Below are 19,935 nucleotides of genomic sequence, written 5' to 3' on the forward strand. Positions count from 1 at the left end.
ATAAGGGTCTGTCTTAAAATGCACTTCTCCCCCAAAAGTCTTTCTTGAATAAAGTCATTTGCTCGGTAAACATGAAGATGCAACGCAGGCAACATCACTGTAGAAATGTGTAAAAAATAAAAATTTCAGGGGAAAAATCTTTGATGGTTAATTTCTTATTCATATTTTTGAATATATTACCTCATTCATTCATTTATTCCTCGTAGATACTGTACTAAAAACATGAAAAACTATCTTTACATACGTTTGCTTTTCAGATTTTTATTACCATTCTCGGTGGTTTCATGGCTGTTTGGGGAATAGAAAGTTGGAATCATTGCACAAGTAATCCTAACTGTCGCTGTATCCCCAGGAGTAACCAGAGGTATCTAGCAGACTGTTCAAATCTCACAATCACACAGGTACCCAAAACTCGACCAGATGTCGACACTCTAAATATAGGACATAATAGAATAAGTCACATCTTGCACCCGTTCAGTACAACCCTTATACATTTAGATATGTCTTATAACCAAATTCTAAATTTTACAAACGATGTGTTCGCAAACTTAACACGCTTAAGAACTCTAAATCTAGAGGGAAATCAACTCCAAATGGACAAAAGCATATTCAGACCGCAAATCTTCCGAGACTTAAAAGCTTTACGTGCACTAAACATCAAGAAGACTACAATCAAGGTTCGGAACAACACATTTCCTGATAAGATGTGGAAACATCTCTTCTCATTAAAGACCCTCCGAATTGACGTCTATTCTTCGACACAATTTGGTCGACAATTTCGCTCATTAACCTCACTGAATGTTCTAGATGTATCAGGCTTTTCGGGGTCTTGCTCGATAAAACAAATTGGAGAAAGGTTCTTTGAAAACCTGCCTCACTTGGAGGTTCTGGATCTGTCCTCTTGTCAGATGAAAAGCATTGCAGCAGGTGCCCTGAAGAACCAACGAAATATAACGATCCTTGATATTTCATACAATAAAAAACTTACATTTGCAAGTTTTGAAAATATAACAAGCGATTTACAGTTTTCCAAAATAAAGGTTTTCAAAGCTAACAAAATCCACTGCACATATGGTTTAGGTACTGTGATACAAATTCGTGACGTCATGCACTTTAGGAACACATCTCTCGAAGAAATTTACCTAGAGAACAACAGACTAGCTCTTTTCGAAAGATATGCTCTCCTCTATTTTCCCCACACTCTCAGAATAGTGTCGCTCGTCCAAAATAAAATGGCACCTGGTACTTACTTAATGGATCTTATATTCTTAACAGGGATGAAATCACTTGACTTGTCCCTCCAGTTGGCGTCCACGCCCATCAGCAAACTAGTAGAAGCTTTCATTTGTCAGAATCCTATACGACCTTCCGATAACACAGTAGAGAGACATTTCAACAAATTCAGCACAGAAAATTTTCAAATGGGATATAATACCACCATAACTCTGCCAAGAAATTTAAGAACTCTCATGCTGAGAACAAGTGGCATACGCCTGGAACTGTTTAGGATTCTTGTCAACCCGTCCAATCAGTTATCCCATGTTCACCTCTCACAGAATGTCATTACCAGATTCACAGGACCCATTATAGGATTTAATAAACTGAAATATTTGGACTTGTCAGATTGTCTTTGTTCCTCGCTTTCAACCGGGTTTTTTGATTTTACGACAGCGCTGCAAGTCTTAAAGCTTAACAAAAACATGTTAGGTTTCAGTCTGAAAGATGATTTGGACGGAGGAACCTTTAAGAATCTGGTCAATCTTCAAGAGCTAGACTTATCGGACAACAGAATACAACAGCTTCCTGAAATGTTATTCAAAAATCTAGGAAAGCTTCAAAAGCTGAACTTAAGCTCTAATTTCCTGACGGAATGGAAGATGAAGATTGATAACATGTGGAACCTGCTCATGATTGATATCTCAGACAATGAAATAAGGCAACTCAGTCAAGACGCCACAGACTCGCTTTCAGAAATATTTTTTTAAAAAATAGACATTTTAAAATTTCACTGACAGACAATCCTTTTACTTGTTCATGCCATTCTCGACATTTTTTACTGTGGTCTTCCAAAACTCGCAAGCATATCTCGGACTTTCATCAGATGAAATGTAAGTTAGACAATGGAACAAGCTTTGGTTTCCAAGACATAGAAACAGTTTTACGATTGCTTGAGATACAGTGTAAAAATTATCAAATGTTAACATTCGTCATTACTTCTGTCATAGTGTGCTTCGTGACAATTATCGTTACTGGGTTAATTTACCGGTACCGATGGAAACTGCGGTACTTGTTTTATATGACTAAAAACAAATACCGATTAGCCAGCCCTATATATCAAGATACGTTCACGTTTGATGCCTTTATATCATATGCCGATGAGGACAGTGATTTCGCGGTGCACGAGTCGATTTCCCAGCTAGAGGAATCTAGAGGACTGCGCCTGTGCCTCAGCAAGAGGGACTTCCGGCCCGGTACAGAGATCGCAGCAAACATTACAGAAGCTATCACCAAGAGTCGTAAAACAATCATAATTCTGTCTAATCACTTCCTGAACTCTTACTGGTGTATGTATGAATTCAATATGGCAAGGATGGAGAGTATTTATACCCGGAAGGACGTACTGTTTATGGTTATGTATCGACACGTGACTGCTAAGATGTTGCCTTTATCAATGCTGGCCTTGGTAGAAAGTCGGTCCTATATGGAGTACCCCGACGATCCTCAGGGGAACGTCGTATTCTGGGACAAAGTAGCTGAAACATGCAAAAAGCCTTCAGATTAAAGTCGACGACATCTGCAAAAAGCTTTCAGATTGATTGAGTCGACACCTACAAAAAGCTTTAACATCAAATTAGCGACCTCCTGCAAAACCCTTCAAGATTAAACTTACCGACACCTGCGATAGGTTCTTGAGGCAAAAAAAAACCTGTCAAAAGCCCTTCTAAGATAAGTAGCCGACACCTGCAAAAAGCCTTAAAAATTAAACTAATCAACACCTGCAATAAGTTTTTAAGACAAAAAAATAAAATCTTTCAAAAGCCCTTTTCAAGATAAGAAAAATATAGATGAAATATAAAAAAAAGTGAAGAAAAAACTGTGATCTCCAAGAAACTAACAAACAATACAGATCTGAGAATAAATCTTTAACTCTGAAGATTGCTCCAGCTCAAAAGTCCATACAAACAATACATATTTGGAGCTAAACAAAACACGCAAAGACTCCCTAAAAACAGGGGGGATCAGCACTGGAATTAATAAAGATAGTTAAAATTTGTGCTAAACTGCACATCTTTAAAATTGTAACTTGAAATCGGAGTTCCAGCAATTCTATGCAGATGACGTTGTGAAACTATCGAAAAACGAAAAAGAAAGTTGTGTCCACGTTGATTTATCTCTCACTAGGATGAAGGAACAGGCTGCAAAATGGCTCGTGAAACTTTATGATCACATGAAATCAAACCCAGATGTTAAAAAAAAAAGGCTTCATCGAGAATGGTAACCTTGACGGTTAATCTTTGGACTAGGTATTTTGTTGCATGTCTATTAGATCAAAACTGAAATGCACAGCTATGTCATGAACACTGCACATTTGTATCTACCATCCACTGAAATATTGCCGACTCGGTGTTAAACAATATACAATCAATCAATCTTACCAGTAGATAAAATCTCAAATTCAAAAGGAGTTCAAGATATTATATAATGATTTTTAATTAAAAAATCAAAATTTCGTCTGTTCACTGTTGTTTTTATATTGATGAAGAAAACTTACGTATTTCTTATCTACTCAAGACACCTCCAGAGGACACTTAATTCTAAGTCAATTCTTAAGCACTAAGTATTTTTATATTACAATTTAAGTTTTTTTTTACTAACTTTAAGCAATACTAATGAAAGTTAAGCAAAAAAAGAATAGCTGTGAGGGTGTGGGATATACACCCTGATGAACTTTAAAAAATCAAAAGAAAAACCTTAAAATTTAAACAATGTTTAATAACAAAAATAAAGAACAAAACAAACAGAATTTTTAATAAAGAAAATTAACCAAACAAATGTACAAAATAAAATAAATTGAAAATGTCTTTGTTAGTTGGTCCTGGCCCACGTCAGTCAGTGTCCATGTCCCTTTGGTATGAATTGGTCCCGTTTGCCCTGATCCTTCCGTAAGTGCAGAAATCCCTTAGGAATAGATTTTCCAGTTTCCTTTATTATGGCTTCACGGAACAATGTTTATTGAAAAGGGGCTGTGTGGCACACTGGGTTCCTCTCAGGTTCCAGAGTCAATCGTCCGACGCCAGGCTCAATACTTTACAATGTCTTTCAAATAAAAATAAATATTCATAATTAATTCCAAATTCTCAATATTAATAATTATCAAACTTTCACAATGTTTTGTTCATATACTGACTTTAATTCAGATGATAAAATTGTTCCACGTGGGTCACCGCCAAGTGATATAATTCACAAAACTCTTTTTAGAGATGTGTCGTACGGTATAGTTCACTCACACGCTACGGTCTCTCTCACACACCATTACATGGAAATGGCTACTCTCTAATAAAGGAATTTCAGTAATCGACAATTCACATATTCTGTAACATTCTGTAGAGAGACTTTAAGGCATGAAAACAATGCACAAGACCCATGTGGTTTTCTATGGACAGGCCCCCTGGTAGCACTAGACAAACACGTTTATCGGCTGATGTTTTTCCCGGGAACTACTCAGAGCACGTTTAACCTTACTATATATTTAACTGTTTAAAGTAAACGAGTGGGTTCCCCACAGGGCTGCTATGTTACTATGGGAACTAAAAGAATTTAAGGGCTCCCCACAGGATTATTACACAAATTACCAGAAGAGTGAACCAAAAAGGATTTATTTACAATGTAATGAAGAATTTCAGTTTGTTATGTACAAAAGCTTAAGTGATTTTTTTATCTTAAGAATACATTAAGAAGTTTAATGAATCCTGCCCCAGGTACCTAGGAGGAGTAAGCATCCCCTCTCGACTCGACTGGTCACATCCGCTGAGAACCTTTTAAAAGACCTCAGGATAAATATAGCCAAGCCTGCAAAAAAAACTTGTCTTTAAGATTTTTTTCTTTTTTTTTTTTTTTTTTTTTTGTGAATCAGCGAGGAATTAACATTTTCTGGAAACATAGATAACTTTATTAAATTAATAGAATCTGTGTTTATCTTATTCAGCCATTCTAATATCGCTGCTTTATGCCACTGTATTCAAGAAAATGGGTTTTACATCGTATTTCACAATCATAAAATCATTCACACCCATAAATGACCCATCGTCATAAAGTGTATCACTAATGCATGAAATATTGCATGAAAACCATTTTCTAAAGAAAAATGCTTTTTATTTATAATTAATTTTTTGTTCAAAAATAGTGGATCTAAAGAAAGAAATGTGTGATTTTGTAAGGATTTGTCATAGAAGCATAACCATGCATGCAACCCATTCCACCAAAACTTTTTTTTTTTAATTTTTCATTTTATTGGCAACAAATCCTTGCCGACAGTATAAAACTTTAATGTAAAAATCTAAAAATAATCTAACCCGCTGTCCTTATAGTAACAGTTATTTCATCCATTCTAGCTTTAAGGACATGACAAACTCGCTTCTTTCTTATAATTCATTATATAAATTTTCCTTTACAGTCTTAAATTGTAGCAAACCATTATATATGTATGTATTAAATATATCATAATGTATAGGAATTTTTTTTCTAATTTTTTTCAATTTTAGTTCAGAAGAACTTTGAAGAGAAGCAAAGAATATATGAATTGAGGTTGGCAATAACAGAGTTTTTCAAACCGTTAAACAACCTAGAGGAGTGAGGTTTCATTTGTTCCAGTGTTGCAGTGAAATTTTGTATTACTAATTTCAGCTGCATTATTAAGCATAGATTATAATATACAGTATAAATTTTGAAGATTTGTATTAAATATATAACATATACATGTATCAGTCTTATATTTTAAGAAATAATTCTTCCTCGTATAAAACTAGTTTGATTGCTGTGAACAATTTTACTAAGATGTTTTTTTATGTTTAATTAGCTATTATAATTACCAATAGGGAAATTATAGACATAAATAGGAAGAGTTATAAAATAATCCTGTCATGTGAGACCTCCTTAAAAAAGTTTTAAAAAGTCTTTCATATTCATTGATCCTCCATATGTCAGCTTCTAAAAGTTATTAGATATATTCAACTTTTGTCAGAGAAATGGTTGCCCTGTTCCTATTTTGCATTCTTAAATTGACGTTTGAGCTTGAATACTGTTCGCCATATATTTCATCGTATTTCTTCGATATCTATGTAATTCATTCTTAATAATTAAATTTACGACCATTAAATGAGAAAGATATGGAGATAACGAACAGTATTCAATCTCAAAGTCCATAAAACAATACAAAATATGAACAGAGCAAAGACGGACCACCGAAACATCAGATGTGGGATCAGGTGCCATGGAGGAGTAAGCATCCCCTGCTGACCGGTAACACCCGCCATGTGTTCTCTGTCATGATCAGGAAATAACTGAAAAATCCGTCGTCAATTCAGTGTATAGATAATGGACTAACAGTATGAAAAACGTAAGTCAGCATTTGACTCAATGATAAATTGTATATGCTGACAAGGTCATTGTATCGACCATAGAACTTTCGAAATGATGACTTTAAACGAGACTGATGATATTCTTGTTTCATCAACTTGTTAGTCAATGATTGACATACTAATTGTTAATCCATTATTTATAAACATTTTTCCGGTATTTCCCGATCATTACAAGAAGCACACGGCGGTTGTGACGGTCAGCAGGGGATGCTCACTCCTCCGTGGCATGTGTTCCCACCTCTGATATTTCGGAAGTCCGTGTTTGCTCTGTTCCTATTTTGTACTGTTTTATGGACTTTTGTTATTGAAAACTGTTCGTTATTCTCCATATCATCCTTCATCCATTTTACCTAAAATTAAGTTCCGATGTATTGGTGATGTATGGACTTGTAATTAGATGTAGTATAATGTATTGTAATTAACCATGTACCTTTGGAAAGGGTTTATATAAGCAATATCTGCTGCTCCATCCATTTATGTATTATTACATTATAAAATTTGTTCAAATCAAATAAAAAAGGATTCCGATCTAAATACGATGGATTCTTTTTCGAAGTAAATGAATAACTTCCATAAAAAGTTATAAAGAGTTTCAGTATAGTCTTTTTGAAGCAGTGCTCTCTGGTTTAAACGCACTGCCTATGCACGAATCACGTGATTTAAGCTGCTTTGAGACATTGACAGTTATCGGTAATGCAATATAAAAAGTTAGTATGAAAAATGTAAGTTAGCATTTGACTCAATGATAAATTGCTTTTGCTGACAAGGTCATTGTATCGACCATAGAACTTACAAAATGATGACTTTAAACGAGACTGTTGATATTCTTGTTTCATCAACTTGCTTGTCAATAATTTACCTCGTTATAGAAATTGTTCTTACGTAGAGCAAGCTCTTGCGTATCGAATCAACTGAGATATACAGCTCAGCGCACTTTTTAAGCTCACATCATTTTTCGCACAAATTAAGGTCACATTGTTATAATTCAAAATTGTGTAACGTGACAACAAAATATATTTTAAAAGTGATTTATAACTAAATTTTGATCTTATTCCATTACTTGAAACATAATTCACACATAATACTTGGTAGGAATTTTATATACTCTTGGATGATAGATTATGAGAGTTTCCAAATGGTTTTTTCATGGGTTTCTCGTCAAGTGCACTCGTCTTTTCATCTGTTCATTTTAAATCATATTTTGTCTTGCCTTAATACAGAAACAGTGCAGTTCATGTAAATTCTAAATTTTCTGTACATTAATATGATCCTAAGTCGCAAGATGATAGAAGTATTTCTTATCTATTTGACTGCTTTCCATGTTAAAAAAGATGGCATTTTTCCAGTTAACTTTCTGAAATCTGGCATCATGAAATATACCTTCCAACGCAAAATTTCTTAGTTTCAGACCATAAATGTAAAAGAATTTTCTATTTTGATAATAACAATTTACTATTTTGAAAGATAATATAACTTTATTATCCTATACGTTGACATTATTACTTTATGCAGTTGTGTCATTTTTCGGAGCTGCATTTCGACAAAACCAAGACAAGTATGGAAAATGTGCAAAATAATTAGAGAAATATTCATCTGTAAGAAATAAATTTGAACATTTCAACCAAATAGTATCAAAAATGTTTGATTAATTAATTAGTAATTACCAATGGTAGAATCATACACATTTAACATCATACAATTTATAAACAAATTCCCTTTTAGAACATCGAGGTTTAAAACTTAAGATAATGATTTTAGATAATAGACACTTTTAACATGAAATATTTAATAAATGTAAGGGTTATCTATCGTACTGAAGCTCGATAATTTTATGTTTTATTGCACGAAAAATGTTACTTTAATTTGTGCGAAAAACCATGTGAGTTTAAAAAGTGCGTTGAGCTGTATATACTCCGTACGCAGGTGATGAAAGTATATATATTGCTGCATAAGTAAGGGAAGTTGACGATAGAAAAGTTAAAGTCATCACGTTTATCATATAGCTTGGTTGTTAGATTACCACTAACGTCTTTTTCAAGTAAAATATCCAAGTATGAAACATATGTGTAAGACTCTGTGGTATCTTTTATCTCAAGCACACCAGGATATATCGTATCGACGTAGGAATGGAAATTACCATTGTTAATTGAAAATACGTGGTCGATATATCTAAATGTCGATTTGAAGGCCACAGCAAATGTTTCTTTCTTTTCACGTATAAGATATTGCACAAATTCTGCTTCATATGAATATAAAAATATAAACATCTCTGAACCCCAAGATCACTCAGCAGTGCAAACTGAACACACATAAGTCCACACAGCATGGGCTATATAAAAAACACACACCCAAGATCACTTTACATGGATAAACTACTCTCGGCGTCCAGACCTCATCTGAGAAATACTAGCCAACGCCCAGTATAAATAACTGACCAAACTAACCAAATGGGTTCGACGAGAATCCTTAGATAAATAAAGAAATTCCTATTGTCAAAATAAAGGTAATTACCTCCAATACTAAAAACCAAAAAAATATTAACATTGACACAATGGTACTTGTGATACGTACCAATTGGGAGACCTTTGATTTTGTACTTAATTTAACTATGGACTTTTCCTTTTATCAGATCAATACATGTGGCTCGGGACGGGTGTGGACGGTAAAAAAGGGATGTTATTTTCCATTCCCCCCAGGCACCCAATATCACCTCCGGAACTCCATTGGGTTCCGTGTTCATGCCATGTTCAAAGTTTTGTTTGTTTGAAATTGGTATGAGATCGATCACTATTTGTCATCTTTATCCTTTTTCATAGACGAGAAAAAAAATAGCTTTAAATATTAAACGTGCTAAAATATCGTGACTGTAAGGTTATCATATAAGTTGAAATTTTATTTCGTGCTCAATTTTAATGTGGCAGTATTTTGATTTAAATTTAATAGTTTAATTTATTTCTATATATTTGAATAGGTTATAAGTAAATAGAAAATGGCTAAGTTCGGTACAAAATCAAGAAGACGAAGCAGTGCTACATCTTGTTTTTGCCCAACATGGAATAATTGTGATTGTGGAATGGATTGCCTTGGAAAACGAATCAATGCATCATTACAATCTACACAGACAACTTAGTCACACATGATTCTCATATGAGTATCATATGATTCTCATATGAATGGTTTCATATGAGAATAATAGAAAAAGGGCATCATATGTGAATCATACGAAGCAAATCATATGATTTACATATGATCCACATATGTGAATCATATGAAAATAACTACATATGATTTTCATATGAATGATTTAAGTGTGTTTCAAGCCATTTACATATGAGAATCATATGAAAAGGGCATCATGTGTAAATCATATGAAACACTTATGTGTGTTCTCTTTCAATATTTTTCACATTCTTGTACACATTTAAAAATCAGATATTTCTGCTTTAGATGAAAATTCATTACATTACAAACATATCTGGACACATTGACTGGGAACCAAAGCGTCTGAATAAATGAGGCTCCACTGTACATGTACAAATGAATAACATGATTAAGTCATGTACTTGTATAAAAATACCATATGACATGAAAGTGTCCACAGCAAAATTGAAACATCAGCAATAACATTTGTCATGTATTCTCTATTATAAATTTATGAAAAATCAAGTTATTTGATATTCCAGCATACATATAAGAATGGGAAATCTTTACAGGTCAAATTCAGACAAAATTGTGTACATCCTCCCCATTTCATAATTATTCTATATATTTCCTTGTTCTTTTTCCTTTTGTATCTTTCAGTATATTTTCAGTTGTCCTCCCTCTGATCTGACCATTTTGAAAATCTCTTTGAACTGTACCAAAAATGCAAATCCACCAGTTTTCCCCTTCCTAAACAATTTCTTTGTGGCACAGAATGGTCTCTACAAAAATTTCAAAAATAAAAATAAAATGATTCTAAAATTACAAAATCAATTCTACAAGTTATATTAAAATAACTTATCAGCAAACAAATGTATTCCCAATTCTCTACAAGTTATATTAAAGTATCTTATCATCAGCAAACAAATGTATTCCCAATTCACCGACACAGATTTGATAAGAGATAAAACTAATGTTATATATGTTATACAAGGTGTTTTGTGGAATCCTATGATGTAATTTGCAAGACAATTACACTGTTAGAAGATATGCTTCATAATAAAATTATAAAAATCATTTTTTTTTATTTTGACAATTGAATTGAATTTTGCAAGACAATTACACTTTTGGAAGATATGCTTCATATCAAAATCATTAAAAAAGCATTTTTTTATTTGACAATTAAATTTGGAATGTTCAAATAATATATATTAATTCAAATTGCCTAAAATAAATAAGATTCTGACACAAATAGGCAGAAAAACAGACTTTGTGATTCAAGGATATCCTAGACTTTGTTGGGAAGAATATAACAAAGTCTATTAAACAGTGTGTAGTTACCTTAACTTTGAAGCAAGCCTTGGATCTTTGGATTTTTTCTTATGAGAGGCTGACTGTATATTGAACCTGTAAAACAAATATTTACACAGTAGATATTTTCTAAGCATATCTAAAACCTAAACTACAAAAAGAGAGAGTACAGGTTTGTAGGTTCTCAATTGTCCTAAATATCTTACAATTTACCTGAAACTAGGTTCTCTAGTGTTGGAAAAAAATTATAAATGTCATTGAATACATAGATGTAAATATTCAATGGATTAGCTAACTGATGTACTTTCAACACATAGTCACATGCACATGTATTTGTACCTTGAAAGTTGCCACTGTTATTATTAATTTTTTGCTGAAATTCAAAAATTCAATTTACCCCCTGAAGTAATTGCATAGTTTCATAGCTTTTAAAGCAAGAAAATTCTATTCATACTTTCCATATTTAAAAAGCGCATTTACAATTAAAAAATGTTTCATAATCACATGATAATGTTGAATAAAATTTCTATATTATTGAGTTGAATTTATTTTTGATGAAGCTGTGCAGACAATGTAGAATTATAAAGGAACAAAAAGAAATTATCAAGAAATATTTTGTCATAAAGAAGTCATTACAGATGTACACTTTCATTTTTTTATTGCAATATTTTTACCTTTAATATCGTGATGGTGCAATCTCGTCTGTCAGAATCAGCTTCAGGATCAATCGCCAGCAGCTTTGGGCTTCGTGGACTTCATAAATAAAGCAGCACTGTGACACTGAACTCAAGTTCTTGAATGCATCTATATGCCATAAAAACAAACATTTGTCATTAAGTCGATGAAAGAATCGACTTGATAACGATCTCAACATACAATTTACAAAACGCCAACTGCTATACAGGGTTTCTACTTTCACTTTCAAATCAGTACGTAACAAAAGTCAAAACAAAAAGAAAACAAAGTAATGCCTTTAGCCTAACACGTAAATTGTTAATGTGAACATTCATTGAGAAACAAATTTATCCGAAATATACTTACAGATCATTAACATTATGTAGGTTTGCGAAATGCATTAATTCAACAATTACAATTGATGAGAGTATTATGGAAATAAATTAATACGAACCTGTAACCGTTATGAAAGGATATTTAAACAATATGAAGTAAAGGTCTTTATAAAAAATTGTTAAGAGATAACTTACTTTTTTCAACACCCAGCACTTCTGCTGTAGCAATGACGTCAAACATGACGTACACTTTCATCCGATAAAAATCAAAACCGGTCCGGAAAAAATACGGATTTTTTTTTATTTTACTCAAGTAATAAACCAAACACAAAAGATTTGAAATAAAAAGCAAATTAATTTATTCTTTATCTATTTTATCTTGGAAATACATTATTACAGAAAAAAAAATTGTGAACGATTTTTTAAGGGAAAGGGGGGGTGTTAAACAGAGTAGAACTTTACATAAGTAATTTCTAACAAACTTTTGAATTAATGTACATTTAAATTAGAATTGATATATATTATTGAAATTGCAATTTTACTTGCATATACCAAGGGCAAATTAGTGAACACTGTTTCATATGATACTCATATATATGATCACTGTTTCATATGATTCTCATATGATCACTGTCAAAATATTCATATGATTTTTACCTGAGTATAACAAGGGCAAATTTGTGAATATGTTTTCATATGATTCTCATACGATCAGTTTCATATGATTCTCATATGACAAATGTCAAATATACATATGATTCTCATATGCAGGGCCTTTCATATGAGAATCATATGTAAATACAATCATATGATACACATATGTGTAAACATATGATTCTCATATGATTTGCCACATATGATTCTCATATGATTGTATATACATATGATTCTCATATGATCCACATTTGATCCTCATATGAAAGGCAATGCATATGTGGATCATATGTGGCTAAATTGCCTATGTATATCCGACGAAATTTAAAATAACGGTCCACATCATCATCTTTTACAATTGAAGATATTTAGGGATGTAGTTTCTCGATTTCATACAAAGATTTTGAAAGATATAGAAAAAATAGAACAAAAAGAAAATTCAAAAAGCTCGTCATTTGTTAGCGTCGATAGTATTAACAACATTTGCAAATAGCACGCGAAGTGGTGAAAGGCGTTTGTCCCCTATTGGAGAGGATGGAGGAATTCATGTTCGAGGATTACAAAATCCAACAGTCAACCTAATCCAAATCAACCTGAAGTCAAAAATGAACCTCAGTCAACTTACCAGAACGAAAGGCAGAATTGTAACGACATCGAATTTCAACCAATATTCTAAACTGAAGAACAGCAACTTCACCAAAGCGATGATCGGCGAAATTACCACATGGAAGATCATTATCCTTACAACTCTGAAGAGAAGTCGACTTTTCAAAGTAATAGTCCTATCAAATATCCGAATCACCTTCATCTGACACATATGAGCACAATAGTGAAAGACGTGAATGGAAGGAGCCGATATCTATGCTTAGAATTGATAATATCAAATGTATCAAGGATTTATTTGCTACATCTGACTGGTTATATTTTTCTTATAGCTCAAGGTTTATTACAAGTAAAAAAAAATCCAGAATGGAGTGCAACAAAAAATGTCTGCTATAAAATTTTATTTTAGATTTTATAACAGCGACGTCAAACGTTTTATATTTTACCAATTCCCGAGAGAAAAGGGTCAAGAAATTTGAAGATAACCACGAATCGTTGTTTCTATATAGTTTACCACAATGGACTCCATATGGCTTAGCTATGTGGGGTGATGACAAAATTTATATTTGTATGTTTAACAAAGATAAAAGAAAAGAAAAGGTTGTTCTGTTTAAATTCAAGAATTTCAAATTGGTTGTGGGAAAAGAAATTGAGCACAAAAAAGACAAATCTCAATTTTTTTCTCATCCAAAATTTATAGCTGTAAAAAGCAAAGGTGGTGTGTGTGTCTCGGATCATTCGAAAAAATGCGTGATCTCTGTTACTGCTAATTGTACAACACGCTTTAAATATGACGGTGCATATTCTTGCAAAACTAGTTCATTTGATCCAGAATGTTTATTCTGTGATAAAAAACACAACGTATATATAGCAGACAGGAATAATAACTGTGTAGATATTGTAAATCCAAATGGACATTGGTTAAATTCAATACTGTATAGCAGGTTAAAATCGCGGTCGGAAAAGATCGCGATTTGCTCAATTTTCAGCAAATCGCGATCGTTTGAATTCGCGGAAAGGTAAAAAAAAAAACATACATTTCTTAAACAGTACTTGCAAGCATTTTTCTTTAGGTATATATTGTGTAATCTGTTATTTCCAATCTCTATGTTACGAAAGTCTGTTAATGTATATCGCGCATATCAGTCAGGAAAAGCAAGTCTATATACGAGGGGCGTTCATAAAATAATGTCATTAGCTCCATGACATACAACATAGAAATCATATGACATTAAGTTTGACTTTTTATAATTATTTAACCTTTAATAAATTGATAACAGTTTATGTGACCACTTTTCATCGCATAATTTCATTGTGGGAAGCTGGAAAACAAGGGCTACTCGAGACATTGCGTTAAAAATGAATGGTCAAGAATCATTAAATTAGAGTAAAATTGAACGCGTCATTAAAGCTGCTGTAAAACTTGTTAATTTCCCAACAATATATTAACTGAAATATGTGAAATTTACAGCAACTTATGTCTGTTTCATACACACATGAACAGGTGGATTTCAATTAACAAAATTTATATAATGGTCATCAAAAATGGGTACCCTCCTTGTCAACAAGGACATACAATAACTAATGTATATTAGCGATAATTCAACAAATTATCACAGATTTATGTTTTATTGACTTTAAGTTACATAGCAAATTTGATAGACATCATATCGGGGGTAGTTCACACAGTTTTAAAGAAACATTTGATTGTAAAAAAAAAAGTTTAATACTCAAATGTCACCCTGTATTTATAAATATGAGTGAAAACGAGAGCGTGTAGAAAATCTATACAATTATTTTTTAAAAAATCAAAAATTGTTCTTATCCACGTTTTTCTGAAATTCAAACAGATCATGAAACTTGAATCCATTTTGCGTTGAACCCTTAAAACAAATTTAGAATAAGAAGTCCTTGACAAAACTGCAAAGGCCTAAGAAGAGCAAAAATTTGCAAGAACACAAAAACAGTTTTATACGCTATTTTCTTAAATATTAGCGGTCTTGTTGTTCAAATACATATATAGGGAGGTAGTTCAATTTCTGGAGGAGTCTAATAAGCAAAATATTAGCCAACAAATTGAAAGGTTTATGAGAGGAAGGAGACAGAATGAGGAATTCACTACATTAAATGTCTTCCTGACAGCGTCCAAACCCACAGGCCATGAAGAGTAAAGGAGTTTTGGGGTTAACAGAAAGTTAATGCTTTGTCACATCAACAATATTCGCCAGATCTTTCAGTCTTTGACTTGTTTCATTTCCCAAACTTAGGAAAACACCTTTCAGAAAGAAAAAAACAAGCACAGCAAATCATAGGATCCGTCATTTTCCAGTATACGAAGGGTCATACTCAAAACTGTGTTCTAAAAACAATTAGAAATTGAATAAAAATGTTACGGACATGTCTTTTAATTAAAAGATAATATTTTAGTTAAATCATTAAGACAAAATCATAGAAAAGTGGTTTTTGTTTGTTTCCGAGCCCTGATGATTGATTATTTATTGAACGCCACTCGTATTGTGTCAATTTTGAGTCCGATTGAATAATAACGAGACACCGGACTGATCCCGATTAGAACTCAAAATAATGTTACGCATTCAGATTTTTTTTTATTCCGAGTCCAAATAAAAAAAAATATACAGTAGTCAAATTGTTGAACTTTTAATCATATAATTGAAATAAATTAATTGTCTTTACCCTGTTTACTACGCAAGTGCCTTGATTAAAGGTAATGACTGAGTGATTCACACGGGTGAAATTATACAACCTTGTTTTGTTAGATAATTACATTGCACGTCTACTAGATGGCAAAATTACCGTTATGTATTAGCTATAGAAATTAATTCAACAATTAATAAGCTTTAAAAACACCAACAACTATGTGTTTGTAATTGATCCATACACTCGCATAATTATAAAGACTGTCTACATCTAATCTCAGATGATAAAATTTCAGTTTATCCTTATAAATCTTTTTCAAGAATTATTCACTGTATGTTGAATTCGCGGAATTTCTTTTTCCGCGAATATAGCGAATATTAACTCCGCGAGTTAATTTCCTGCTGTACAGTATACATACCTTCTTCAACAAAATGTGTTGCTTTAAATAAAGAATATATTTAAGAAATAAGGTATCATTTTTTGAGTTTTACTGAGATGTAAAACGGGTTGGTCACGTGATCAAATCCATCCCATAAAGCCCTTCGGGCTTTATGGAAGATTTGATCATGTGCCAACCCGTTTTACATCTCAATAAAACTCAAACAATGATACCTTATTACTTATATTTACATTTGTGACTTATTCATACTTTAAATTTGCCTGATTGTTACTATTAACGTGCGAAATGCGTTATTTTTTAAACCCAACGGCATGTATGTAATCCACTAAACGCGCGTCGACCCTTTATGACGTCACACAGAGATTACGTCGAACGTTTATCCAAACGCACATCTATGGCCTCTTGACCCAGTACCTGTATTTATACAGTTATAAAAACGCTTGCTTTCAGTAGTGTTATATAAAGGAAAACATCTGCAAATGTAAATATATATATATATCACAATGGATATTGAAAACGATGTCGTCCATATCCGTATTATTCCTATTCCAGAGCTGCGTATCATTTATACATTATAAAGTGGGACAAGTCTGTAATGATATTGAAATGTTTATCTTTATTAGCTTTGACATTTATAATTGTAGTAAAGTTACCTCAATTAAATTTGGTTATCAACAAACTCTGAAACACTGAGCCTTTCCCTTTGATATATGTTTCCTGTATTTTGCACGTGTTGTAATTCTATATGCTGAGATTGCAATTTTAATGCTTATTATCAATAAAGTTAGTTGAAAGTCAGAGTCTCATGTGGTATCATTACATGGTGTCAGAATGGACAAACTTAACCCGCCACCAATTATCTCACTAGAAGGGAACTTAAAAGAAATTTGAACAATTATTTCAAATTTATCTAACAGCGAGTGGAATGGACGACAAAGAAGACAAATTAAAAAACAAATATTTTGCTTCATCAGATGCTGTGGAGATATATAACACTTTTGAATTTGAGGAAGCCAGGGACAAACTTACGTCTGTCCTGGATAAATTCAAGGATTACTGCAACCCAAGAAAAAATATAATATTTGAACTGCACATTTTCAACTCAAGAAGTCAAAGACCAATAGAACCTATTGACAGTTACGTTACGGATCTAAAAAAAAAAAGGCCAAGTCATGAGAATTTGGCGGGATCAAGGATTCGTTAAATCGAGATAGAACCATACAGGGCATTAAAAGTGACGGCGTAAAGAGTCGACTATTAAGAACTCCGGATCTCACCCTTGAGAAAACCGTGGAAATTTGTCGAATTAAAGAATATTAAGGAAAATTAAAGAATGTAAATATAAGCATTGAATTCAATTTCAATAACGCGCGGTATTCAATTTGTCGGCACGGCCAGGTGTGTTATAGGACCGAAGATATCCAAAAAGATGAATTCAATGCTTAAAAAGAACAATCATTTTTTTCTAAAATGTGTCGAAACACAATGCCACGGGAACCACATGAATTTAAAAATTCGAAGCGTTCAGTTAATACAGTGAATACCCATGAATCGGACAGTGAGTACAGCGTTGACACTGTCGCCATGGAAAACTCAAAAAGGGAATGGACGGCGCATATCAAAATAAAATGTATTTCACTTTAAAAATTAAACTGCGTCACGTACCTTTTTAATGCGGTAAGTAAAATTCGAAATGTTATTTCCTAGTTAAATATTAATTTGAAATTGCACATGGTTGCAAATTATTTGCCCCCTCCCCCTAGCACAGTGATAAGAGTGTTTCCTAGAAGTTGATTTTGAATCCCAAGTGGAGACAGGTCTTTCGGATGAGACCGTATACACTGACGTTCAGTGTCACAGTAATAAATGCTGGTACAAAAACGATCCCTCTCTGCTGAATAACCTTGAAAGTCGAGTATAGATCTAAAATTTGCGTCCTGCATCGGTAAGTAATGATAAGTTAGTGAAAAATTCTCTAGATGGGCGCTAATTGAACAAGCCAGAATCAAATAATACATGAATTTCTGTCTAACTGTTTGTTGACAAAATGAAAAAAAAATCTGCCTTTTAAATTTCCTTGATAAATTTTCCGCCTTTTGATTTTTCCTTAATTTTTCTCTTTACTCCGGTTCTATTGAAGAGAAATAAATTTGTTTGCTGACTGCTCCTATTTTGTATTGTTCTTATACATTTTTTTATCTTGAATACTGTTTGTTATATCTATATGTTTCATCCAAGTCTTAACATTCCAAAGAAAACCATGTCATAACTTCGGGAGTTTACTTCTTTTAAAAAATTACAGCCATTTTCCCCGACACCCATGACGCAATGAATAAACGGTAATTTGTGAATTCGTTCCTTCGTCGTTTCGCCGACATAATTTGATGGTGGCCGCTTTTAATACAAATTCTAGAATACAATCTCTTTAGTTTGATTAATGTCCTAAAATAAAATGTGGAAACGTAACATTTATTTCCCGTCTTTTGAGATTGATTTTTCTTTTTTTATTCATTTTAAAATAAGGTTTCTCTGCACATGCACTTGTTTCAAATATATTTTTTTAAACCCATTGTATTATGATAACAAGTGTTATTATTATTACCATTAAGGAAGTTAAAGAATTATTGATAGACAGAAGTATGATATCATGATATCCTGTCAAGTGAAGGGCTTCAAGTATATTAAAAAGTAGAAGAGTCATTTATTTTCAATCTATATCTAGCCAGAAAAATGGGAAGTTATAATTGTGTAAGTTTTATTTAATATTATTCTATTTTACCGTTTAATTTACGCATCTTTCTATTACTATTGGTACTTACTAGAATGTTTCGCCAGCTTACTCAGTAAGGAATGAAAACCGGATATAGACTAGTTGGCATGTCTGTATTATCATATACCTCTCCCAACAAAGTTGGGTCATAATTCTATTAAGTCTTCTTCTCGGTATTTATGAAGATGCAACAATGAACGAATCATTAAACCCCTGGTTAGAAAGTTGATCGAAATGGCTGTATCTCTGACTGTCTTTAACGATTTGGGGGACCCATCTCATCCTCTTAAGCCAGTAGTGAAATTTAATGAGACTTTCGCAGACCAAAAAATAGTGTTATTATGCATTTCCTATTTCATTTTTTGAGCGGACACATATGTTTGGTCTGTCGTAGCAAAAGGTGGAAACTATCATTATTCCTATAACACCGAAGTGTACTTTTCTTATCCGCAACTCATCTCATACTACATTATGATTTCTAGTGATACTATCACAGATTCATCATTACATGATGCCATTGTGCGTCTCTTGTTTCACATTTGATCTGACACTTATTTCAGGTCTCCCTGAGCAAAACATGAACTATGCCATTATTATCATATATGGGGGTGGGGGTATCATTTAGCAAGGGCAGTGCTGACAGTGCGTCTTGTTAAAGACTGGAACTGTAGAAAATAATGCAATTTTCAGAAGAAAAAAATGGCGGTTATTTCCTTATTCTTATTTTAAATTTATTATATTTCAGTTGCT

The 19,935-nt window shown here is 32.8% G+C and overlaps 1 protein-coding gene and 1 long non-coding RNA gene across 2 annotated transcripts; one reads left to right on the plus strand and one right to left on the minus strand.

The window, feature by feature from the left end:
* The first annotated feature begins 284 nt into the window (after positions 1-284).
* LOC134238377 (toll-like receptor 4) lies at positions 285-2,782 on the plus strand. The gene is made up of 2 exons (XM_062720511.1): positions 285-1,968; positions 2,016-2,782. The coding sequence occupies exons 1-2, from the start codon at positions 285-287 to the stop codon at positions 2,780-2,782; spliced, it is 2,451 nt and encodes an 816-aa protein (XP_062576495.1).
* Positions 2,783-10,431: 7,649 nt separating this feature from the next.
* Positions 10,432-11,201, minus strand: LOC134238363 (uncharacterized). Its single transcript, XR_009985983.1, has 2 exons — positions 11,121-11,201; positions 10,432-10,561 (listed from the first exon to the last, which is right to left on the minus strand). It is a non-coding gene; the product is annotated as an uncharacterized LOC134238363 (long non-coding RNA).
* Between the last annotated feature and the right edge of the window lie 8,734 nt (positions 11,202-19,935).

Source organism: Saccostrea cucullata, unplaced genomic scaffold, assembly GCF_032062105.1.
Source record: "Saccostrea cucullata isolate Sc308-1 unplaced genomic scaffold, CSIRO_AGI_Scuc_v1 ctg787, whole genome shotgun sequence".
NCBI lineage: Eukaryota > Metazoa > Mollusca > Bivalvia > Ostreida > Ostreidae > Saccostrea > Saccostrea cuccullata.